This window comes from Danio rerio, chromosome 3 (assembly GCF_052040795.2).
Source record: "Danio rerio strain M-AB ecotype USA chromosome 3, GRCz13ab, whole genome shotgun sequence".
In the NCBI taxonomy this organism is placed as follows: Eukaryota; Metazoa; Chordata; class Actinopteri; order Cypriniformes; family Danionidae; genus Danio; species Danio rerio.
Window position 1 is genome coordinate 60886764 of NC_141023.1, and position 26152 is coordinate 60912915.

General features: G+C 39.8%; 3 protein-coding genes and 1 long non-coding RNA gene across 9 annotated transcripts in view; 2 read left to right on the top strand and 2 right to left on the bottom strand.

Annotated features, from left to right (window-relative positions):
* Window positions 1-5136, top strand: part of cacng5b (calcium voltage-gated channel auxiliary subunit gamma 5b) — a 28539-nt gene extending 23403 nt beyond the window's left edge. Inside the window, exons 4-7 of the mRNA XM_087245321.1 lie at window positions 743-883; window positions 950-1095; window positions 4167-4900; window positions 5072-5136. Coding sequence (XP_087101447.1) covers window positions 743-883; window positions 950-1095; window positions 4167-4424 — 545 coding nt within the window. The 3' untranslated portion in view covers window positions 4425-4900; window positions 5072-5136. The remainder of the gene's footprint in view (window positions 1-742; window positions 884-949; window positions 1096-4166; window positions 4901-5071) is intronic.
* prkcab (protein kinase C, alpha, b) overlaps window positions 1-26152 on the top strand; it is a 624299-nt gene that overhangs the window by 360429 nt on the left and 237718 nt on the right. The window lies entirely within an intron of this gene.
* Window positions 4234-9648, bottom strand: LOC147846090 (uncharacterized). The gene is made up of 3 exons (XR_015481406.1): window positions 7955-9648; window positions 5088-7916; window positions 4234-4916 (listed from the first exon to the last, which is right to left on the bottom strand). It is a non-coding gene; the product is annotated as an uncharacterized LOC147846090 (long non-coding RNA).
* cyth3b (cytohesin 3b) overlaps window positions 16205-26152 on the bottom strand; it is a 100048-nt gene continuing 90100 nt past the window's right edge. For 2 of the 4 annotated variants that reach the window (XR_015481373.1, XR_015481372.1), the window contains exons 10-14: window positions 26066-26142; window positions 24793-24864; window positions 24553-24707; window positions 17243-18945; window positions 16205-16983 (exon numbers count right to left, since the gene is read on the bottom strand). Coding sequence is in view for 2 of the 4 variants with exons in the window: in XM_087245317.1 (XP_087101443.1) it covers window positions 18873-18945; window positions 24553-24707; window positions 24793-24864; window positions 26066-26142 (377 nt within the window). In the remaining 2 variants the exon portion in view is untranslated. Of the gene's footprint in view, window positions 18946-24552; window positions 24708-24792; window positions 24865-26065; window positions 26143-26152 lie in introns of all 4 variants that reach the window. The other 2 variants (XM_087245317.1, XM_087245316.1) reach the window with 1 other exon arrangement.

A 26152-nucleotide genomic window follows, 5' to 3' on the forward strand; every position in this document is an offset into this window, starting at 1 on the left:
TGTGCAGAGCTGGTGGTACTCCAAGAATGTGGTTGAGAAACACTGATTTAGACTAGCTTTTAACGGCTGATAGCATTATAGGCTAGTTTTTACCATTCACTTAAATGCTTAAGAGGAAAATCCCTCATGTGTTCAGCTGAGTTTTTATATCAGCTGGCTTTTATGTCACAGGATTATTGCAAACACTACGAACACTCTTGTAATTCGCTTAAACATGACATTATTAATGATTAATTTAGGTTCAAGTGGTAATTGTAAGGGGCATCACGGTGACACAGTGGGTTGCACGATTGCCTCACTGCAATAGGTCACTGGTTCGCGCCTCAGCTGGGTCAGTTGGCATTTCTGTGTAGAGTTTGAAAGTTCTCCCCATGATCTCGTGGGTTTCCTCCGGGTGCTCCGGTTTCCCCCACAGACATGTAGTATAGGTGAGTTGAGTAAACTCTATTATCCGTAGTGTGTGTGATTGAGTGTGTATGGCGGTTCATTCTGCTGTGGTGACCCCAGATTAATAAAGGGACTAACCTGAAAAGAAAATGGATGAATGAATAGTAATTGGAAGAAATGAGATGCAAGCAGAGCACAGCTGTTTGTAAAGCCTTGTAAAGCATACAGCGCCATCTGCTGTTTAAAACAAGGCTCAGAACAGTGATGCATTTACACAAATATCGGTACAGAAATGACAATTTTGTCATTGGAATGAACTGTGATATATGTGTGATTATTGTTTGTTTTTTTTCAGAGATGATTCGTTCAGCCACACCTTTCCCTCTGGTCAGTTTATTCTTCATGTTCATCGGTTTTGTGCTCAACAACATCGGACACATTCGTCCTCACCGCACCATCCTGGCGTTTGTGTCGGGGATCTTCTTCATCCTCTCAGGTACGGTAAACTCCGGCTGTCCTTCATTCAGATGTACACTCAGACTTATGTGAGTGTGTCACTCAGGTCTGTCTCTGGTGGTGGGGCTGGTTCTCTACATCTCCAGCATCAACGACGAGATGTTCAACCGGACCAAGAGCAACGAGGCCTACTTCAGCTATAAATACGGCTGGTCGTTTGCATTTGCTGCCATCTCCTTCCTGCTCACTGAGGTAAAATGCGTCCATTTACTGTCATCATTCTCTCATTGTCTCCGTTATAATGGACTTCACAATGATCTGAACTCCCTCACACTGTTCATTCAGCCTGAATGGTTTGTAATTTCAGTTTAACTTTAACATAAAATAAGGTTAAAGGAATGTGAACGGGTTCAGTCCAATTTAAGCTAATTCCTCCATCTTACAAGGATTAACACACATTGTGATTAAATCTTCTTAATGGAAAAAATATGTCATGTATAATGACTGCTCAGTGCTCTTTCTGTGGTTCAGTACTGCTCTACATAAAGGCAACCCTCACTTTCTATGATGCTTTATAGATATCACCCCAATTTGATCGTATCACCCCAATTTTATCCTCCTTACACTGGCTGACTGTTAGATTTTGTATTGAATTTAAAATATTAGGTCGCCAAAGCAAAATGAACTGCCAACTATTCCAGCATATGTTTTACGCAGCAGATGCCCTTCCTACTGCAACCCAGTACTAGGAAACATGCACACTAGTAGTCACACAAACATACACTACACCCAATTTTGTTTACCCAATTCACTGTCTTTGGATTGTGGGGAAAACTGGAGCAACACGGGGAGAACAGGCAAACTCCACACAGAAATGCTAACTGGCCCAGCAAGGACTTGAATCAGTACCTTTTTGCTGTGAGGCGACAGTGCTAACCACTTAGCCACCATCCCGCCCTATTACTCTGACATTCATTTTCTTTTCAACTTAGCCCCTTTATTAATTTGGGGTTGCCAACTTATCCAGCATATGTTTTATGCAGCGGATGCCCTTCCAGCTGCAGCCCATCACGGGGAAACATCCATACACACTCATTTACGCACACACTATGGACGATTTAGCTAACCCATTTCATCTGTACCACATGTTTTTGGGCTTGTGGAGAAACCCGGAAGAAGCCCATGCGAACACGGGGAGAACAAGCAAACTCCACACAGAAATGTCAACTGACCCAGCCGGGACTCGAACCAGAGACCTTCTTGCTGTGGGGTGATTGTGCCACTCACTGCGCCACCGTGCTGCCACTTTACTCTGACATGTTTAATGTAAACATTAACTGTAAGTGAGGACCTTCATGGCACTACATATGCAGGGGCATGGATTACAAAAGTGCTTCATTTAAAATGAATGGTGGTTTAAAACAGGGGTTCCCAAACTTTTCAGCCCGCGACCCCCAAAATGACAATGCCAGTGACTCGCGACCCTCAATGTCCTCTGAGGTGGTTATAAATACAGAAACCTTGCATGCAATGGCGCACAGACACCAATACACCCAGGTATATTCTTTATTAATTTTTTGATTTGTGTCAGTGCTGTAAATGGGCCAGAAAGTTTAACCTGGTATAAAAGAAATCTGCTGCATCTGACGTTATTGCTGTGTCTTTAATATAATATAATTACCCCAGGGGTCGCAATCCAATAGAACTAGTAACTATAAGCTATTATAGTAACTAACTAAAAATGACTATTTTTTTTCTCTTCAGTAGGTTAAAATATGGTTATATTTTATAACCATATAAAATATAACCATATTTTGAGAACCCCCACTTTGAGAACCACTGCTTTAAAATGTCCTTGAGCCTGCTGTTCATGTAAGTGTGGGAAAACCCTGGTAAATGCAGTAAATGGGATTTAAATAGAAAACATTTTTTGTACCCCTCACGTTTTAAACCAAAGTTACACCCTTGATGCAGACACTGCTTTTTAAAATGTAGTTGCTTGGATTTTGTTGTGACATCAGCTATCTTGTTTCTTGGAAATTCATTCCTTCATTCATTTTCTTGTTGGCTTAGTCCCTTTATTAATCCGGGGTCCCCACAGTGGAATGAACCACCAACTTATCCAGCACGTTTTTATGCAGCGGATGCCCTTCCAGCTGCAACCCATCTCTGTGAAATATCCACACACACACTCACACACTATGGACAATTTAGCCTACCCAATTCACCTGTACTGCATGTCTTTGGACTGTGGGGGAAACCAGAGCACCCAGAGGAAACCCACGCGAACGCAGGGAGAACGTGCAAACTCCACACAGAAACGCCAACTGAGCCGAGGTTCGAACCAGCGACCTTCTTGCTGTGAGGCGACAGCACTTCCTACTGCGTCGCCATGTTTCTTTGAACTTAAACAAAACTGAACAAGCAGACTTTGTCACAAGACAGAGCAGATGTCACAAAGGCTGAAGAGAGCACTCTGATTGGATTTTCAGCAACAAATCAGAGCGCAAGATCAAAAACTGAAGTGATGTAACCAAGTTAACGATTCAAGTGAAGAAGAAACACACAATTTTTATAATAACAAGATGGAAAGTAGGGGTGGCGCAGTGGGTAGCACAAACGCCTCACAGCAAGAAGGTTGCTGGTTCGAACCCCAGCTGGGTCAGTTGGAATTTCTGTGTGGAGTCTGCATGTTTTACCCGTGTTGGCGTGGGTTTCTTCCGGGTGCTCCGGTTTCAGTCCAAAATCGTGGGACAGATCAAAGGGGAGTGGTCATTTTAAAGTGTGTGTGTGTGTGGTGGTGGTGGGGGGGTAGCTGTATAAAATCCAAAAGTTTACATTCTTAATCACTTGTTTCTAAATGGTCTGTCTCTAAAAGTGAGGGGGACACATCCCCCGTCCCCCCCGGTTGCTACGCCCCTGGTATTAGGAATGAATTAGGTAAGCTAAATTGTCCGTAGTGTATGTGTGTGAATGAGTGTCTACGGATGTTTCCCAGTGATGGGTTGCAGCTGGAAGGGCATTCGCTGCATAAAACATATGCTGGATAAGTTGGCGGTTCATTCCGCTGTGGTGACCCCAGATTAATAAAGGGACTAAGCTGAAAAGAAAATAAATGAATGAAAGAAGGAATGCATAAAATGCCATTTAGCATGCTCATGTTCTTCTTTATACATCGAATATATTTAAATAAACTGTATATCTTTGCTCTTTATAAATACATTTCTTAAAGCGTTTAGTTATATTAAGCACATCGTACCATCTAATTTTTGCCTCATTGAAGAGCATTTTCCCAGTTCCTGTGTGTGTTGTGTTGTGTTCAGAGTGCAGGTGTGATGTCCGTGTACCTGTTCATGAAGCGCTACACAGCAGAAGAGATTTACCAGCCTCACCCGAGCTTCTACCGGCCACGGCTGAGCAACTGTTCCGACTATTCAGGCCAGTTCCTGCACCCCGAGGCCTGGACACGAGGACGCAGCCCATCAGACCTGTCCAGTGACACCTCGCTCCAGATGAACGCCAGTTACCCTGCCCTGCTTAAGTGTCCCGACTACGACCAGGTGTCATCCTCACCCTGCTGAAACACACACATACACACACACACACACATGCACACGCCAGCAGACGGACTGACTGAATGAGTGAATAAATGGTAAAGCTCTTGTCCTGCAGTGAGAGTGCAGGTCCAGCAGGCGGCGCTGCAGGATTTCAGTTTGTAGCAATTCACACTGCTAACATGTGGAGTTAAAGTGACAGTGCACCCAAAAATTAACATTCTGTCATTCTTAATTCATTGTTTACTTGTCACAAACCTGTTTGACTTTCTTCTGTTGAACACAGAAGAAGATATTTTGAAGAATTTTGGAAACCTGTAACCATTGACTTCCATAGTATTTGTTTTTCCTACTATGTATGTCAAAGGGATTATGCGTTCAATTTAAATGAATTAAATGAAATTAAACGATGTTTATTCGCCCTAAAATAGTTTTTAAAAATGTTTGTTACATTTAAAGATATTTAGAAAAATGTTGGAAACCTGTAACCATTGACTTTCATAGTATTTGTTTTTTCTACTATGTATGTCAAAGGGATTATGCGTTCAATTTAAATGAGTTAAATGAAATTTAACTTGATGTTTATTCGCTCTAAAATAGTTTTAAAAAATGTTTTGTTACATTTAAAGATATTTTGAAAAATGTTGGAAACCTGTAACCATTGACTTTCATAGTATTTGTTTTTCCTACTATGTATGTCAAAGGGATTATTCATTAAATTTTAATGAATTAAATGAAATTTAACTTGACATTTACTCGCAATCAAATGGTTCAAAAATGTTTTGATCAATTTGAAGATATTTTGAAGAATGTTGGAAACCTGTAACCATTGACTTTCATAGTATTTGTTTTTCCTACTATGTATGTCAAAGGGATCATTAATTCAATGTAAATGAATTAAATGAAATTTAACTTGACATTTACTTGCCATCAAATGATTTAAAAGCATTTTGATCCAGTTGAAGATATTTTGAAGAATGTTGGGGACGGGTATAAGATAATGACTTCCATACTAAGAAATGAAAGATATAACATTACTCATTATGTTGAAGAATTATTAGCCCTCCTGAATTATTAGCCTTCCTGTACATTTGTTTTCCAATAACTGAAATACATTTCTAAAGATAATATATTCAATAATTAATTTCTAATACCTGATTTCTTCTGTCTAAACCATGATGACAGTAAATAATATTTTACATGATATTTTTCAAGATACTAGTATTTAACTTAGTGACATTTAAAAGCTTCACTCGGTTAATTATGTAAGTAAAAGTAATTAATCAAGTCATTGTATGGCGATGGTTTGTTCTGTAGACAATTGAAAAAAAAATCCTTAAGGGGGCTAATAATTTTGACCTTAATGTTTTTTTTTTTTTTTTTAATAAATGAAAAACCTCTTTTATTCTAGCCGAAATAAAACAAATAAGACTTTCGCCAGAAGAAAAAATATTATAGGAAATGTTGTGAAAAATTTGGAATTCTTCCTCTGTCAAACATCATTTGGGAAATATTTGAAATAGAAAATGTAATTCATAGGAGGGCTAAGAATTTTTACTTCAACTGTATGCGTGTCAATGGTTACAGGTTTAACATTTTTCAAAATAACACATTTTGTGTTCAACAGAAAAGAAAAGAACCTCATAAAGGTTTGAAACCATATGAGGGGTTGTACATTTTCATTTTGGGTGATCAAATCTCTTATCTTTTTTCGTAACAATATGAAAGTTGTTTTCTTAACAGTGTCTTAAACACACTTACTAAAGTCATTATGATGTTTTTTTAATCTTATTAACATTCAGTGTTGCTTTTAACACTGACAGAATGTAACAGAATATATTATACTGATAAGCAGTTAAATTACTTTCCTAATTGTTAATGTTTAATGCATAACTAACTGTATCTAAGTGAGAACTCAAACCAACACTGACATTTGTAAGTTTAAATAAATTCAGTGACATTTAATTTGCCATTTTCTCATCCTCAAATCGAAAAAAAATGTGTATGAATTTTTTAACACAAAAGAAGATATTTTGAAGAATGTTTTAAACCGGTAGAAGGTTTTGACTTCCATCGTGCAAATATACAGTCAAACACGAAATTATCCAGACCCGCGGCAAATTCTGACTTAACGTTACCTTTATTCAACCAGCAAGTTTATTTTGCTTTTATTGTTTTTTTTGTTTGTTTGTTTTTATCAGAAATGACACAGACTTCTTTCAAAAAATAATAAGATGTTGTCTAAGAGGCATCACTGTAGAAAATATGTATTTCTCAGCTTTTATTTACCTTTGATGTCCAAAATTATTCATTCATTCATTCATTTTCTTGTCGGCTTAGTCCCTTTTTTATTCCGGGGTCGACACAGCGGAATGTACCGGCAACTTATCCAGCACATTTTTACGGATGCCCAACCAGCCGCAACCCATCTCTGGGAAACATCCATCCACACACACTCATTCACTACGGACAATTTAGCCTACTCAATTCACCTGTACAGCATGTCTTTGGACTGTGGGAGAAACTGGAGCACCCGGAGGAAACCCATACGAACGCAGTGAGAACATGCAAACTCCACACAGGAACGCCAACTGACCCAGCCAAGGCTCGAACCAGTGACCCAGCGACCTTCTTGCTGTGAGGCGACAGCACTACCTACTGTGCCACTGCGTCGCCCCTGTCCAAAATTATTCACACTATTTTTAATAATCAATAAAAAGCTATATATATTTTTTTTGGCTGTTACAGCAATCAAACACTTCCTATATAAGCAGACCAGCCTTTTTGCATGTCTCCACTGGTATTTTATGCATTCATCTTTAGTGATGAGCTCTAACTCTTTCAGCTTGAAGGGTCTCCTTGTCATCACCCTCATCTTTAGCTCCCTCTACAGATTCTCAATTGGATATTGTCGGTACTCTGGTTGGGCCACTGCAAAAACGTTTTTGACCATTTCTTCACCACTTTTACTGTGTGTTTTGGGTTGCTGTAGTGCTGAAATGTCAACTGGTGCCCATAGCCTAGTTTCTTTACAGACTGCCTAATGTTTTTGTTGAGAATTTTGATGTATTGCTTCTTGTTCATGGTGCCATTTACTGTGATTAGGTTCCCTGGTCCACCGGCTGAAAAACACTCCCCAAAACATTCGGTTTCAACCTGTATGTTGAGCAGTGGGGATGTTGTTCTTGGTGGCGTAGCCACATATCCTCGATGAGGTCCTTTGTCTTAGTCAGGACACAAACCAACAGCAGAGAACTTCTATTTTCCACCAATTGAGTTGATTAAAACGGCTGTTCTCAGTGGATCATGACAATTACGCTCTCAGAAATGAAGGTTCCCGAGCTGTCATTGGGGTGGTACCTTTTCAAAAGGTACACGTTTGTACTTAAAGGGTCTATATTGGTACCTCAAAAGTGTATATTAATGCCTAAAAATTTTAAGAGGAACATGTTTGTACTTTTTAGGTACTAATATGTACCCTTGAGGTATCAATATGGATCTTTAGGTACAAATTTGTACCTGTTGAAAAGGAACCACTCCAGTGACAGCTCACGTACCTTAATTGTGTAAGATGCTTTAGAACAGCTTGGAATATTCAGAATGGCATAGAACTTCGGATTTTCCAATAAACTGACAGTTTGCAAAGAGTTTGAATAATTTTGGACATCCCACTTTTTGTCCAAAGGTAAATAAAAGCTGAGAAATATATTTATTTTTCCACAATGATGTCTTATTTTCCACAATGATGAATTTATCTTACTATTGTCTTACATTGTTTTAAATTTTGCCTTTCCGATTCAAAAAAAAAAAAAAAAAAAAAAAAACTTGCTGGTTAGATAAAAGTACTGTAGCTCTAAGTTAGAATTTGCCCCGGGACTAAATAATTTCGGGCTTGACTGTATATGAACGTCAATGGTTACAGGTTTCCAGAATTTCTCAAAATATCTTATTTTGTGTTCAACACAACAGGTTAGATGATCTAAATGATGACAGAAGCTTCAGTTTAAGCTGTCTTTGTTTCCTTTTCAAATCAAGTCTGTAAAATCCACCAGACAAACAGCGTCTCTTTATTAGCATCAAGCTCAATTAACATCAATTCACAGTACATGATTTGACTGAGTTGGAGAAACAACAGCACACGGCTTTAAAGCAAAGGAATGCATCCATTTTCATAATCAGTTTATAGTGAAGATATAAAAACTCTATTTCTTTCGCAGCCCTCATTAAATCTTTATAAACAAAGAGGCTTTCGGGGCCCTGCTCAAATTGTGTAATGTGTGTATAGGGAGGATCGGCTCTCCATCTGTGTAAAAACATTTACGGTGCTTATATGAATATGAATTGTAGCCATTATTGACCACTAGCCTTCATCAAACTGCTTTTACAAATAATCCAAAATGTGTTTGTAATAGAAATGCTGCGTAATATCTGCTCATATCAAACTGTATTCTTATATAGAGGACTATAATGACTTGTAAACAAGTGCAGAGATTGTGCTTATTATACCTACAGAGCTTAGTTAACACATCAGCATGTACTAATAATGGGACAAATGCAAAGGAGAAAAACAAATACAATGAATCTCACAAATGAGACCCTGGACCACAAAACCAGTCTTACATAGCCAAAAATAAGATCGATTTTTTTTTTTTTGCCAAAAATCATGAGCATATTAGGTAAAGATTATGTTCCATGAAGATATTTTTAAAAAGTCATACGTTTCCACAATTTTGTTCTTATAGGAACATACATTTAATAGGCAGAAATCGCACTTTGGCATGCTAAAATCACTTCATTTTAAGTCATTTTACTTGATTCTGGTCATTTAAAACACATTGGACCACACAAATTCTAATATGATTATAAAACAATTATAATAAATTGTTACACGGGGTGTATACATGAATAAGAGAGTTAATCGCAATACCTTTTAAGACCTTTTTAAAGATTCTTTCCATTTATTTTATCACCACTTTAGGTTTCAACCGGTGACATAGATTGGTGTCAACTTACTGTATACACTACCTGACAAAAGTCTTGTTGTTGATCCCAGGTGTACAAGCAAAAAAATCATAACTTCTTATCTTATCATTTGGAAAAGTGGCCGAAGGTCGATTTTTCCCATGAATCATCTGCTGAACTGCATCCCAATCATCACAAATACTGCACAAGATCTATTGGAACCTGCATGGACCCAAGATTCTCAGAGAAATCAGTCAAGTCTGGTGAAGAAAAAATCATGGTTTGGTGTTACATTCGGTATGGGGCGTGCGAGAGATCTGCAGAGTAGATGGCAAAATCAACAGCCTGAGGGATCAAGATCATTTGTGCTGCACATTACATTACAAACCACAGGAGAGGGCAAATTCTCCAGCAGGATAGCACTCTTCTTATACTTTAGCCTCCACATCAAAGTTACTGAAAGCAAAGAAGGTGAAACTGCTCCAGGATTGGCCAGCCCACTCACAAGATTTGAACATCATTGAGCATGTCTGGGGTAAGATGGAGAAGGCATTGAAGATGAATCCAAAGAATCTTGATAAACTAAATAATAAATAGTGCAGTGATTGTGAGGAGTATAAGTTAAAGGAGAGTGGGGGGGGGTGTATTAGGGGGGCAGAAGAGTCAGTGAGGGGCAGAGTTCAAAAGGGAGACAGCTCTGGGGAAAAAGCTGTTCCTCAGTCTGCTGGTTTTTGTCCAGGGGAGCCTGAAGTGCCAGAAGGCAGGAGAGAAAACAGTCTGTGAGCAGGGTGAGAGGTGTCCCTAAGAATACTGTGTGCTCGGTGCTGACAGTCTTTCTTCTGGATGTCCTCAATGGCTGGCAGTCTGGCCCCTGTGATGCGTTGGGCAGTTTTCACCACCCGCTGCAGTGCCTTACGCTCAGCAACAGAGAAGCTTCCATACCGCACTGTGACGCAGTTGGTCAGGATGCTCTCTATTGTGCAGCAGTAGAAGTTCATCAAGACGGCTGATGAAAGCTAATTCTTCTTAAGTTGCCTTAAGAAAAATAGGCGCTGGTGAGCCTTCTTGATCAGGCTGAAGAAGTTGGTGGTCCAGGAAAGGTCCTTTGAGATGGGTATCCAGGAACTTAAAGGATGAGACAGGCTCAACGACCATCCCATTGATGTGGATGGGATCATGCAAGCCTGTTCGTCCCTTCCATGAGCTTAAGACTACATTAATTCTCGGCCTTGAGTCGAGTCTAAGATGGTCAGATAATTCTTTAAAACATTTTTTTTTTTCGTATTTTATAGAATGGTCATAATTAATATTCATGCAAAAGATTTCTCAAGTGATCCTAGCATATCTCTCCAGTTTTGTCTTTACATTGTTTTCCAGTTGCATTTAGGATTGATTTCTGTTATTTATTTAGAATAATAATAAGCCACAGCCATGTCACCCTGCAGCCCAAGACCGGTACTCACTGAAGCTAAGCAGGGCTGAGCGTGGCCAGTACCTGGATGATGGAAGTGGTGTTTAGGCTGATTTATCGTTCTGCGTCAAACCAATCACAGAGCTTGCGCTCTGCGTCGTTGTGACGTGTAGTTACATTTTTTGAGAGGTGCACGTCAGCGACGGCCACGGCGAAGGGCCATGCCTCAGCACCGAAAACGTAACATGCACCTCTCAAAAAATGTAACTACATGTCGTAACAACGCGTAGCGCAAGCTCTGTGATTGGTCGGCTTGGTAGCGTTGACGAGTCTGGGCGGACCGAGAGCCGCGTAAATGGTGCGAGCCTGATGGAGTGATTGTTTACAAGTGTAGAGTCCCGTGAAGGAGCTCCGGATGGAAAGTTTTGTTTTGTGTTTACCTCATAGTTAAAGTTGTTGCACGTCCGCCAGTTCCTGCCTCAAAATGAGCGAGTTTGAGCCACTTGTACATCCCGGAAGAGTTCAGGAAAAGCAAAACAGCAGCGAAGAAACTCGACACAGAGGAACATTTACACCTCACTGCCAACAAGCGTTTCGGAAGTGTTAATGCAGACCAACAGAGACAGCGCGCAGAAGTATAAATGCACAGCTACGCGCGTTGCATGCACCGTGGGTTACGCCCGTCACTTGACGTAGAAGTATAAACCAGGCTTTAGTGAGGCCAGCAGGGGGCGCCCAACCTGTGGTCTGCGTGAGTCCTAATGCCCCAGTAAAAGTGAAGGGGACACTAAACTGTCAGTGGGCGCCGTCTTTCGGATGAGACGTTAAACCGAGGTCCTGACTCTCTGTGGTCATTAAAAATCCCATGACACTTTTCGTAAATGAGCAGGGGCGTAACCCAGGTGTCCTGGCCAAAGTCCCTCTATCAGCCCTTACAATCATGGCCTCCCAATCATCCCCATCCACTGAATTTGCTCCATCACTGTCACTTCACTCCACCAATAGCTAGTGTTTGGTGAGCGCACTGGCGCCGTTGTCCTGTGGCTGCCATCGCATCATCCAAGTGGATGCTGCACAGTGGTGGTGATTTGAATAGACCCCCCCCCCCCATGATTGTGAAGCGCTTTAGGTGTATGGCCATACACAATAAATGCGCTATATAAATACACATTACATTACATTTTATAACAACAACAATAATGATAATAATAGTTTGATTTATAATATGTATTAATATTTTTATTAACATCAGTTCTGGTTTTGTCCATAATTTATCCAAAGTTGGGTTTAAAACAACAAACTTTTTTTAGAATGTACATGTTTGCCCAGGGTGCTATTCAAGCTAGAACCGCCTCTGACATCTAGCTATAATGTAAAACAAATGCTGGATTCCACACAATCCATTGGTGTTCGGACAACATGGAGTTAACAAAGTTACAGCTTTAAGTGGATTAAACATGTTGTCAGAAAAAAAAAAACACTCAAGAATTGTTCATTAAACAAACAGCAAATTTAATTATTGAATGAATCAAATCTTAATAAAAAAAAAAGAAAATATGACCCTTAATGGCTGATTTTGTGGTCCATTATTGCACATATAATGGGTAACACTTTACAATAAGGTTCATTAGTTAATGCATTTACTAACATGAACTAATCATGAACAACACATGTACAGCATTTATTAAGCATAATTAAACATTTACTAATGCATTATTAACATCCAAGTCCGTGCTTGTTAACATTAGTCAATGCACCATGAGTTAACATGAACTAACAATGAACCACTACTACTAGTAGTGGATGTATTGTTTATTATTTGTTCATGTTAGTAAATGCATTAATTAACATTAACTAATGAACCTTATTGTACAGTGTGACCATATAATGCCCTGAGCAGAACAGAACTGAACTGACAGTGTTCTAACTACAGTAGTTGTGATGAGATGCAATATTATGTCGTTGTCATGGACCAAAACAATGTAACCATTCTTTGTAAACTTTTCTCGGGTTAAAACGTGTTGCATTAAAAACAGTAATTACTGTATACACAAATAACAGCTGTGTTATTTATGTACCTGAAATGTTTTTGGTCAATGTTTTTCATAGTTATAATATTTTGTAATTGGCCAAAAGCTCATTCTACTGTATTTACATGCTATATAATCGACACACTTTTCACTGTTTTCTGTATTAGCTATTACTGTTTTTCTGGATTCCAGCTTACTGTACTGTACTGTCAACATTATGGCAGACGGTGGTGACATCCAACGAGATGTTGCTTCAAGTTTGGACTTATGAATCATGCAATCCTATTGTGTCCATAAAGTCTCAGTCTGAAGATCAGCACATCTGTGATTTCTTGCAGCACTTTATCAAAGACACAAACCAGATTGAAAACATTCGGGTATTTCGTCACATTGTGTGGCCTGTGTCCCCACGTGGATAGTTATACAAGTCTTTTTTTTCTTTCTTTTTTTTTGGTCCCCATGAGGAAAGCGGCTCACAAATCTATGGAAGCTCGTTCCCGCCACTGAGTAAAAATAAATAAATAAATACAATGGAAATAATAATTATAAAGTTAGAAATATAAATTGTTAAGTCAGAATTGCGAGTTATTAAGTCAGAATTGCGAGTTATTAAGTCAGAATTGCGAGTTATTAAGTCGGAATTGCGAGTTATGAAGTCAGAATTGCGAGTTTATTGTGTGTGTGTGTGTGTGTGTGTGTGTGTGAGAGAGAGAGAGAGAGAGAGAGAAAGAGAGAGAGTAAAATTGTGTACACTGGGGAGTTTACAGGCCATGGACCCAAAATTTCAACGTTTTGGTCCCTGAGCTACTTAGATGTCACTACTGCCTTATGGCACGGTGCTCCATCGTGCTGGAAAATGCATTGTTCCTCACCAAATTGTTGTTGGATTGTTGGAAGAAGTTGCTTTTGGATGGTGTTTTGGTACCATCCTTTATTCATGGCTGTGTTTTTGAGCAAAATTGTGAGAGAGCCCACTCCCTTGGATGAGAAGCAACTCCACACAAGAATAGTCTCAGGCATGACACTGTAGGCATGACACAGATGACATCATGACATCATGACTGATGGTAGAGCTCACCTTTTCTTCTCCGAACAAGCCTATTTCCAGATTCCCTAAACAATCGGAAAGGGGCTTCATCGGAGAACTAATGGTTTCTTATCCAATCTGATACCAAGTAAAATGAAGGTATCGGTGATACCGATCCGATACTGATACTTTACCCAAAAATGACTGTTTGGAAAATTTAAATAACAAGTAGTGTACTTAAAAGTGTCACTTCATACTGAATACGATACATATTACAGTTTATTCTTGTTTATTGATGAAGAATTATCATCCAAAAAAGAGCCAACTTACATACTGTATTCATTGTCACAAAAACCCAAGCCCCCACAATAAAGCCACATCACCAGATTTTCTCCCTCTGTACCTGGATAGTGCCTGCCTGCTGCACCTAAGGACTTTGAAAGTGATGTCTGTCTCGCCCTAGCAGCATCTGTGCCTCTCCTTTCCTCCTTTTCTGACTGCCCAGTCATGACGTTGTCCTGTTCTGTCTTGTGATTTATATGTAGATGTCTGATTAGGTTTGTGGTATTACCACAGTACCTCACTGTTTTGTTACACGTGTCACAAATCGCATCGTTTAAGGAAGTATCTCCAAACATAACTTTGCTTTTGGTCAACCATATCCAATGATAGCATGACTGAACAACATGTGCGGTGTAAGTTGGAGTTGCTAGCTGGCGTGCTCTGCAGTTGTTCAGTGCCATATTACACACATAACTTACTTTCCACTGTATTTCTATTTCCAACAAACTACATATTTGCTCCAAATTATTGAAATATCGATATTTTGATGAGATAATTGATTCTAGAACATACAAAGCTGGTATCAAAGATATCGATATTTTAGTATCGATCCGCACATCACTAGAGAATATGACTTTGCCCCAGTCCTCAGCATTCCATTCGCCATAATTTTTTGCGGAAGATCAATCAATCCCTGATGTGTTTTTTTTTTTTTGAGAGAGAGAGAAGTGGCTTCTTTACTGCCCTACTTGACACCAGGCCATCTTCCAAAAGTCTTCGCCTCACTGTGCCTGCAGATGCGCTCTTACCTGCCTGCTGCCATTCCTGATCAAGCTCTGCACTGGTGTCACTCAGATCCCGCAGCTGAACCGTCTTTAGAAGACGATGGCGCTTGCTGGACTTTCTTGTACGCCCTGAAGCCTTCTTAACAAGAATTGAACCTCTTTCCTTGAAGTTCTTGATGATCCTATAAATAGTTGATTTTGGTGCAGTCTCAGTAGCCACAATATCCTTGCCTGTGAAGCCATTTGTAAGCAATGCAATGATGGCTGCATACGTTTCTTTGCAGGTCCTCACGGTCAACAATGGAACAACACTGATGTCAAGCATCACCCTCCTTTTAACATGTCAAGTCTGCCATTCTAACCCAATCAATCGTGATGATCTCCAGCCTTGAGCTCTTCAACATTCTCACCTTAGTTAACAAGACCAATACTGAAATGATCACACCAGGTTCTTTGATGACAGCAATGAAATGCAGAGGGAAGTTTTTTTTCAGGATTGAGTTAATTTACATGGCAAATAAAGACTATGCACTCTTCAGAACATTCTGGAGTGAATGCAAATTCATTCATTCATTTTCTTTTCGACTTAGTTTTTTCATTTTCTTGTTGGCTTAGTCCCTTTATTAATCCGGGGTCGCCACAGCGGAATGAACCGCCAACTTATCCAGCAAGTTTGCCCTTCCAGCCGCAACTGATCTCTGGGAAACATCCACACACACATTCACACACATACACTCATGCACTACGGACAATTTAGTCTACCCAATTCACCTGTACCGCATGTCTTTGAACTGTGGGGGAAACCGGAGCACCCGGAGGAAACCCACGCGAAGGCAGGGAGAACATGCAAACTCCACACAGAAACACCAACTGAGCTGAGATTTGAACCAGCGACCTTCTTGCTGTGAGACAGCAGCACTACCTACTGCATCACTACCTCGCCCCTTTTCCCCTTTTTGACTTAATCCCTTTATTAATCCGGTGTCGCCACAGCGGATTGAACCGCCAACTCATCCAGTATTGTTTTACGCAGGGGATGCCCTTCCAGCTTTTCCAATTTCCAATATTTAAGTAATTCTCAACACTTTTAGCCACTACTGTGTACTGTACTACAGTGCCTAATTTGTGCATTGTGAGGTCCCGGAACAGATGGCGGTCAAAGAGGGTCAAACCTAAAAGAAAGGTTAAAGCTAAGAGTATGATTCAGGGCAATTTGAAGAGAGAGAGAGAGAGAGAGAGATAGCAGAATCCTTTAATATGGATATGTGAGTGTGTGTGATGTGTGTAAAAAACCTCACTCCTGAATGCTGTAGCTTTATAAATGTTTTATGTGTTCATATTTCATGTACAGTTTGACCAATAGCTTATACAGAGACATATAAAAATTCATCTGGAGCTCCAAAGAGCATTGGAGATAATATAGCCCCCTCAGACAGGGCTTTATTTTACAACACATATAAATCGCTACTGGAAATGTAGAAAAGAAAGAAAGAAAGCCTTCATTTTCCAGAATGACAAGTAGATTTTCCCTGACAGAAGAACTTCAGTTTAAGGCTGCTGAGCGAAGAGCCCTAACATTACAGAGCCAGTAGATTTATATGCTACAGATTGTACTTACACTCAAAAAAAAGACACATGTTTACAATATTTACACATAACTTATATCTATAGTTTACCGATGATGGTGAGTGGAATACATTTATTCCACAAAAGAAAATAAATATAAAAGATATTTAACTATATTGGAAAGAGAACACAAAAAAGCAAGCAAAGTCATTCCTATTACATCTAAACGTCATACCTAGATAATCTGCGGGGATGTTCACATGACAGCGATCGACTGAAGACACAAACTATTTTCCTTGGTATTCTTAAAACTTTTTGTGTACTTTTTGGCAACAATTTGCAGTGATTCCCTCAGCTTAAAATTCATTTCCATTCATGACTCATGCTGCGCTCCATTCTGAAGGGCTCATCCCTATCACGGCCGGCCCGTGGCATAGGCAGTATAGGCCAATGCTAAGGGCGCTGTACATCCAGAGGGCCGCCAGAAATGAGCGTGGTTAAGTTGGTTTTGTTTTCGATATTCCTGACACCAGGCCCGTGCAGAGACCATCGCGCGTTGTTGCGCGCGTACTGAAGAGCGGTGTTGTCGGGCGCGTTCTGATCAGCTGTGTTGTCGCGCGCATACTCAAGAGCGGTGTTGTCGCGCGCCTACTGAAGGGCGGGACAGAGGGTGTGCCGCGTCGCGGGGGCACTTTTGATCATTTTGGAAGGGCACTTTCTATCCAAGACTAAAAAGGGCATGTGCACTGCACAGGATGAGCCCTATGTGTGCACGTGCCTGCCTGACACGTTCAGCGATAGACGGCAATAACTCAAAAACCTCTTACTCTAAAAAGATCTAAAGTGTGTTTCCTACAAAAAGACAAAGCTGGTTATGTTTCACAGCTGTCTTTTTTTTTTTCGCTCAACATTATGACCACTGTTCCATTTAAGCCCCTCGCCAATATGCGTTCAGCCGGGAGAGCTCGCGCTGAGCGGAGGTCTTCGTAAGGGAGCGTCGGAAAAGTGCATCTTTTTTTTTCTGGCTTCGTCCTGCGTGTTTTATTTTAAACACAACTAATTTTCTCTTAAATGAGCACAAAACGTTAATAAAGTAGTGAAATGCTTCATTATAGATCTGTGCATTCTTACATTAACACCTCTGTTATCAAACAGAACACAATGAGAGATTCACTAGCTGCTCTTCACTAAATAACTATAATCAATATGCAAATACAATTAAAAGTGAAGTAGATTTTATAGCTTTATTTAATTTCTGTATAGGCCATTGATTTTAATAGGCTAAGCCTTTTATTTTATTGTCAATACTTTCTAATGTTTGCTATGTATTCTATCATTTGAAGCTATTTGTTGTCCTATATTTTTACATCCAACGTTGGACAGATTGCTAATCAATAAATAGCTATAGTGCTATAGAGCTAATGTTATGGAAAGACATAGATGTTATGGAAAATAGTAATAGTAATGTAACTACCCCCATCATTCCTTCCTCAAGCAAATGCGTAAATATTAAATCTATTCAGCATTAATGTTAATTGCATTTGGCATATTTATCTGACGTTTCCCAGCTTGTAGTAGTCGATCAAAAAGCTATTTAGTTTCTTATGACTATACAGTGGAATTTACTGCGATGTGACGGGGCGCCACCTGAAATCTTGTCAAGGGTGCTAAATTGCTTAGGGCCGGGCCTGATCCCTATTGCCCTTAGACAGGAGCGTCAAACTAAGTTCCTGGAGGGCCTAGTTTCAACCCTGCTTCAAAACACTTATGTTGCGGTCACACTCAAGTTTGTGCGTGCGAAATTCTGAAGTACGCCGCTGAATAAATAAACGATCGCAGCTTTTAAATCATGCGGACTTCAAAACTTAAGGTTTTCAGTTGAGAACACTTTCATGGAAATAACCCTGAGATCAAAACGGAAAGAGTAATGGACCGGTACCTTCTGATCTACAACAGAAACTAAACCTATGAGTTGTATATTTGCTGTTTCTCACTTCTAACAACATGAAATCAGTCCAGCTGACTCCAGACCGCCACTTAGCGTTAGCATTGGCTCATTAGCATCTATGTGAGTTTCTAGCACCTTAAGGAGAGAATGGCCACGAAGGGTTATTGAGGCCTGGATGTCCACGATCGCAGGTCTCGTCTCTGAAGCGAAATGGCTTTTTCTATCTGACATCGCAGAAATGTCTCCCGCGCGGGTACACACACACACACACACACTGACATCCATGCAAACACAAACAGATCAGGACAGCTGTGTTTTCATACCAAGAGAAACACTGAGAGAGGAACTATAAACATTAAATTCTTCAGCTGCGACCCGTCAGACACACGCGGGCCGTCCCAGAAGGCAGTGTGTGTGTCGCTGGGAACAGGCTTCGGGGAAGAGGTGGTCCTCAGGCGCCGACTTCACTTCTTGTTGGCGATGCGTCTCTTCCTGGTGGCCAGCATGTCGTAGAAGGGGTCCCGGCTGATGCTCGCTCTGAGGAAACCAATTAGAGGAGATGTGAGCCTTCGGAATCTTTGATATGGAAATGCAGCACATATAAACACACACGCACTTCAGTCTTAAACAGTGTGATCAGTGACCTAGTTTGGTTTCCATGGTTTCAGATGACAGGCCCCGCCCCTCATTTAACCCTGCCTCTCATTGATTTTGAGTGGCGCTTCTGTCTTGTTTCGCAGTGTTTCTAATACTTTGTATGTAGGGTTTCACGACCCACATGTCCCCAATCACCCAAACAAAACACTAAACAACTTGAGCTTTAAAGTTTACTGTTTAAATTGACTGAGATACCCCCTCCCCCACCAGCTCTTCATATTCATCCGCGATCCATCCCCCCTTCACTTTCATGCGCGGTCCACATCCCCCCTCTTCACTTTTAATCCGCGACCCACATCCTCTCTTCACTTTTATCCACTATCCATACCCCCCCACCTGCTCTTCATATTCATCCGCGATCCATCCCCCCCTTCACTTTCATGCGCGATCCACATACCCCCTCTTCACTTTTAATCCGTGACCCACATCCTCTCTTCACTTTTATCCACTTGCCATACCCCCCCACCAGCTCTTCATATTCATCCACGATTCATACCCCCTTCCACTTTCATGCGCGATACCCACCCCCCCTCCTCTTCACTTTCATCCGCGATCCACCCCCCCTCTTCCTATTCATCTACGATCCATACCCCACCTCCCCTTCACTTTCATTCGTGATCGATCCACCCCCCGCTTTTCACTGTCATCCTCGATCCCCCCCAACCACCCCCTTCTTCACTTTCATACGCGATCCACATCCCCCCCGCCGTCCCCCACCGCTCTCCTCGATCAACCCCCACCTACCGCCCGTCTTCAGTAGCGGCCAGCGGCACCCCTGACTCCTCTTGACATAAATTTGTAAAACTTCACCTAAAATCTTTTGGCTTTCGCTTGTACGGTGGCTCTGAACTGTCAAAACAACCCTCAAAAGGCTTTTTCGGATGAAAAAAAAAAGTGAAAAGATTAAACATTTTTTTAATAGCAGACAAAATTTTCAGTAAATGTCTAAATGTAATTGACACAACGTGAAGTGTGTTTTTTATGTGTTTGTCAAGTGTTTTTTATATTTAAAAATGAAACTTTTTGGTTTCAGTGTGCAATGACCTTAATTCAAAAGATGTGCAGCTCATATAAATAAAAATAATAATAATAATAATAACTCATGTAATCAATAAACCATCCATATCTGGTTTTTCAAATTATTGCTGATCAATAAATATTAGCCGATAAAAATTTGTCAACAGTTGAAACCCACAGTAAGTTCTTCGGCTTCTGGCTTCACTGAACTCATTCAGCAGAAAGAAGACTTTTTTGTTTATGTTTCTGCTCCTCCATCCTGAGCTTATAAAGCGTGATTACAGATAAGCAGATGAGTTTAGTGGGTCAAAACTGTGCCGACGAGGCAAAAACGTGATTGTGCTAAAGCCTCTCGTGTCTGAGCGATGAGCCGCACTAGCGCTAGGCCTGGATTAGCGGAGCGAGGCCTGCTGGTCCGGCCGGTGGGAGGTTGAGCTCTCATTAATCTCCACTGACGCTCTGAGGAAACACTACTTATGTGATGAGACTGCTGTTTCTATTCACAACACCAGCAAGACGACTAGCGCTGTGAAAGAAATCCACTGCTGTCCTGATCTGGACTCAACCACTGTTAATCAGCTCTGCAGAAACTCACTAAACCTGTCTGAGTCTGCCACCATCAGGACTTTTTGTTTGGGACATTAATGCTATTAAATAACTGCCTCTGGTTGTCATTACTGTAATGATTTGTATATTGCAAATAAATGATAATCATTTATTTGAATTGAAAACTGCATTATAATACTATGATTTATTTACAGTTGAAGACAACGCTATTAGCCCTTCTGTGAGTTTTGTTATTCTTTTTAAAATAGCTACCAAATAGGGCTGCTCGATTTTGGAAAAAATCATAATCACGATTATTTTGGTCATAATTGTAATCAGGATTATTAAAAATGATTACTGTTAAAGTCAAAATTATTAGCGCTCCAGAGAATTTCTTTTAAATAAGTATTTCCCAAATGATGTTTAACAGAGCAAGGAATTTTAACAGTATTTCCCCTAATTTTTTTTCTTCTGGAGAAAGGTTTTTTTTTTTTATTTTGGCTAGAATAAAAGCAGGTTTAAACATTTTGAAACCCATTTTAAAGTCTATAATATTAGCCCCCTTAAGCAATATATATTTTGGATTGTCTGCAGAAGAAACTACTGTTACACAATGACCTGCCTAATAACACTAAATCACACTTTGATTCTGAATGCATGTATTTTGAAAAATATTTAGTCTAATATTATGTGCTGTCATCACGACAAAGATAAAATAAATCAGTTATTAGAAATGAGTAATTAAAACTATTATCTTCTATTAAACTATTAAATCTTCTTTCCATTAAACAGAAATTGGGGAGGAAGGGGGCTACTAATATTCAGGAGGGCTAGTAATTCTGACTTCAACTGCATGCAGTTATTTTCCACCCTGCAAAGGAAAGAGAAATAAATACAATAGAATAATAATATGAAACAAATTGTGCTTTAAGCATCTTCACTGTAAGAAAAACATTTTAGCTACAAAAGTCCTTCAGTCAAGAGCAGAGAGGCATGTTCTCCATTTGATGTATGATTAATAATCATAAAAACAGGCAGCAGAAGGATTATCACGCGCTGTCTCTTTAATGGTTTCTCTTTTGCATGTCTTTTGATTCTCAACTCGTTTGTTTATTACACAAATGAGGGTTAATATGAATAATCACTAAACGCCGCGTTTTGACACCAATTTGACCATTAAAGCGCTCATGTTAAGATGACTTTAGATGTGTGCGCTGACTGCGCTCTGCTCGTCTCAGTGTGCGAATGCGACCGAATGCTGACTGCATGCTTCTCTTTCTCACAGAATCATGCGGTCTTTTGCTTTTTTTTCAGATCAACACTTGTACAACTGGAAAGGGGGCGGTATATGATGCAACAATCGTTTATCTCTATTAATGCTTTTTTATAATCGTTAGAAGCTGAAATCGAAATCGGATTTTCGATTAATTTCACAGCCCTACTACCAAGTTCTGTTTAACAGAGGTTTTTACTGTTTTGCAATAACTGATTTCTTTTGTCTTTGCTATGATGAGAGGTCATCTCCTTTTAGTTATTTTCAAGACACAGGAATTCCCCTTAAAGTGCAATTTAAAGACTTGACTAGGTTAAATAGGTTACCTAGGCAAGTCATTGGACAAAAGTAGTTTGTTAAAAATATATATAATTAATGAATTAAATTAAAATCATTTATATTAGTGGTGGGCTGTTATCGGCGTTAATGTGAGACTCTTATCGCGCGATAAAAAAAAAATATCGCCGTTAATCTATTCTCAAAGTTGGGTTGGGAGCTGGGACTATTCTATCCAAGCTATGATGACTTTCACCTTGAAATGACGGTGAGCCATTTAACAAAAAAAGTGCCCTTCTGAATCAAATCAGCAGGATGCCTGACTTTAACTGCAGTTCGGCAGTTTCACTTTAACACATGAACATTTCATTCATGCTCCCGTGATAAACTGGGGTATTAGACGAAAATAAGGAGTGAGGACTGGTGAGAGTGTTATGGAATTTAATAACGCACGGCAAATGGAAAGAAAAACTTCTGCTTGTCGCGATGTGTGTGTGTGTGTGTGTGTGTGTGTGTGTGCGCAGTCCTTTACTGACAGCCGCGTGTGAATCTTGTCGGAAAATATGGCAAAGTCCTACATGACGGTAATAGTTTAATTGCGGTGTTTACTTCAATAATGCCACTAATATATGTAAATCGTCTTAATACATTTCTGTTTAGTTCAGTTATGACTTTATGACGCATTAAGGTAATCAAAAATTGCTGTTTGGAGCTTATGTAGGCCTACAGTTCAAAATACACTTTTAACTGAATAAACAGTTAGTAAACACAAGTACATCTTATTGAACATCATTTATTTTCATCACAGATTACTTTAGTAGAACAGTTTCTCAAGCAGTTTGTGATGCATTTTGGAAACAGGAGATGAGCCCCTGGTCTAATGCGCCACCTGGCTTGAGAAACCCGTTCTCATGGACTTATTATTTGGGTAGCACACATGTTCTGAATGCCTTTGGCAGAATTTAAATAATCCGAGAATAATCTAGATTAATTTTTTTTTTTTTATCTAAGCCCACCTATAATATATATATATATTATATATATATATATATATATATATATATATATATATATATATATATATATATATATATATATATATATATATATATATATTAGGGGTGTAACGGTTCACAAAAATCAAGTTTGGTTCGGTTTTATACGATACAGTGGTGTCACGGTTCGGTATGTTTTCGATACAGCAAAAAAAGAAAAAAGACAGAGGATTTCTCAGATTAAATTTTTTAAAATTATTAAAACTAACATCATAAAAGTATGATCTTGTTTTTTTCTTTTACTTTAAACAGTGATGGAGCTATACTTCTGGGGTTTCTGTTTAGCAGCAAATAAAACAAATCCTCCTTTATATTCAAAACTACAAAGCTGCTCATAAAAAATAAATGTAATATTGTAGTAGTTAAAAGTAGTTAAACAAATAAAAAGAAAAGAATAATTTTGTTTTTATGTGGAACTCAGTTTAAATTAACTTTTAAGTATTTTATTTTTATTTTTCAGAAAGATGAGAGTCCACCTTTTCTTCAGACAGCACAGATCTGCTTGATTTGACTGTCACCTGCCATTTTAGTGCATCTGAAAGCAGGAATTATCTGACTGAAATGGGCTTATGAAGGAATAATGTAACGGGGCTCTATTACATTTAACATTTTCTAAAACCCGAATTTTACACTACCGGTTAAGGTCTCATATTTACAGCTATAAATGTACCGATCGCCTCGGTGCCCTGTTTGAATCTGTAGGAATTGCCTGTCTGAATGCTGGGGGGATAGTCACACGTAGTGCGCGTTTCCAGTTTTCGTCTAATTCCAGTTAGTGATTCCGAGATGTCAGTGTAAATGAGTTAACATGTTCAAATATTACAGCTAAAATAGCTTACTGTCAGAGCAGATGCGACATATCATTGTTTTTTTTTTATCCACCACTCTCTTGTCATCACCCTCATACCTTACAGGGAAGCCAAAGTGCTCCCAAACGCCAGACCGGCTGTTGGTTTTAGGGAATTACATTAACGTTACTACACATTTAGCAATGAGCTAGTGCAGCATGTGCCTGACTGGAGTAGTGTTTGGAGGTGGGCGGGGAAGTCAGAACGTTGCCTGTCATGTCATTTGGGATGCCTTGTTGAGCGTTGTTGCACTGAAAACATTATATTTTGTACACTTTATTCTCTTTTATCTTTTTAGATATTAGTCTGAATCGTTCGGTTTGTAATGCGTACTGTACAAAACAGTTCAATACAAATAAGCGTATCGTAACACGACGAAAATGTCCTCTAGGAAACACTTCGGTTTCAAGTATGCTTTCAAAGAAACACTCTATCAAAAACTCGACCACAATCAATAAGCAGAAGCTCCTACTTGATGGACTTGATCCACTCCTCCTTCTCCTCAGGTGTGGGTGCTGATATCCTGTAGACCACGTGGTTTCCCTCCACCACCCTCCCGTCCGCCTCCGTCTTGCAGGCCTTGATCACCTGGCCTTTATGGTTGGGGTTGTAGAGCTCGAAGCAGTTCTGCATGAGGAGACACAACACGCTGTGAAGCAAGACATCTTCATGATGGGTTTTATCTTTGGCTCAGGGTTTGTATGGGACTTACAGGTTTGCGCGGTTCCTCCACCTCTCGGATGCTGAGGTTCTCCAGGGGAATAATGCCACGTGGTTCCTTGTCCTGCATGGAGGAGAAGCCAGCATAAATCTCAGAAAAGAAACAACTCTCAAACCCTTCAGATGAAGTAGCATAAAGAAGCTGGAACCAGTCCGGCCATTCTCCTCTCATCTCTGGCTTCAACAAGGCATTTGTGCCCACAGAACTGCCATACACTGGATCTTTTTAGACAATTCTCTGTAAACCCTAGAGATGGTTGTGTGTGAAAAATCCTGGTAGATCAGCAGTTTCTGAAATACTCAGAACAGCCCATCTCGCACCAACAACCATGCCACGTTCAAAGTCACTTAAATCCCCTTTCTTCCCCATTCTGATGCTCAGTTTGAACTGCAGCAGATCCTCTTGACCATGTCTACATGCCTAAATGCATTGATTTGCTGCCATGTGATTGGCTCAATAATAATTTGCATTAGCGAGCAGTTGGACAGGTGTACCTAAGAAAGTGACTGGATTAAGGCAGTTCTGAAAGCAAAAGGAGCTCCAACCCGATACTAGTAAGGTGTGCCTAATAAAGTGGCCAGCGAGATTGTGTTGGTTATAAAAGTACAAAAAATAAATTGTAATATCATACTGCATATAAAGAGCGTACATGAGTTTGAATCTTGAATTGAATCCCCTTCAGTGTCTGGACGCAGTTCACATAATGGCCACCGGTGTCATCAACAACCAGGGTTTCAGAAATCTACATATTGATCATTTAAAGCAGGGGTCACCAATCTCGGTCCTGGTGGGCCAGTGTCCCAACAGGGTTTAGCTCCAACTTGCCTCAACACACCTGCCTGGATGTTTCATGTATACCTAGTAAGACCTTAATTAGCTTGTTCAGGTGTGTTTGATTAGGGTTGGAGCTAAAATCTGCAGGACACCGGCCCTCCAGGAACAAGTTTGGTGACCACTGATTTAAAGGGACAGTTCACTCAAAAATGGAAATTCTGTCATCATTTATTCATCCTCCACTTGCTCCAGACATCTTTGAGATTACTAGTTGTCTCCAACACAAAGGAAGATATGCCAGAAACCGGTAAACATTATCTTCCAGAGTACTTACTATTGATGTCAATGGCAATCCGTTTCGAAAAATTGTATATTAAGGCACTACTAGAGAATGAGTAAATACATAAAAGGTTTTGGGTACACTGATCCCTTCATGATCATGAATGAGATACTGTAACAACACAATAATAATGAGGAATTGTCTACTTACCGTTGTGTACTCAAAATAGTACAAGCAGTTGTCGGTGAGAATAAACCATCGCCTCTTCCAAGTTTTTACCCGTCCACCTGCAAAGCA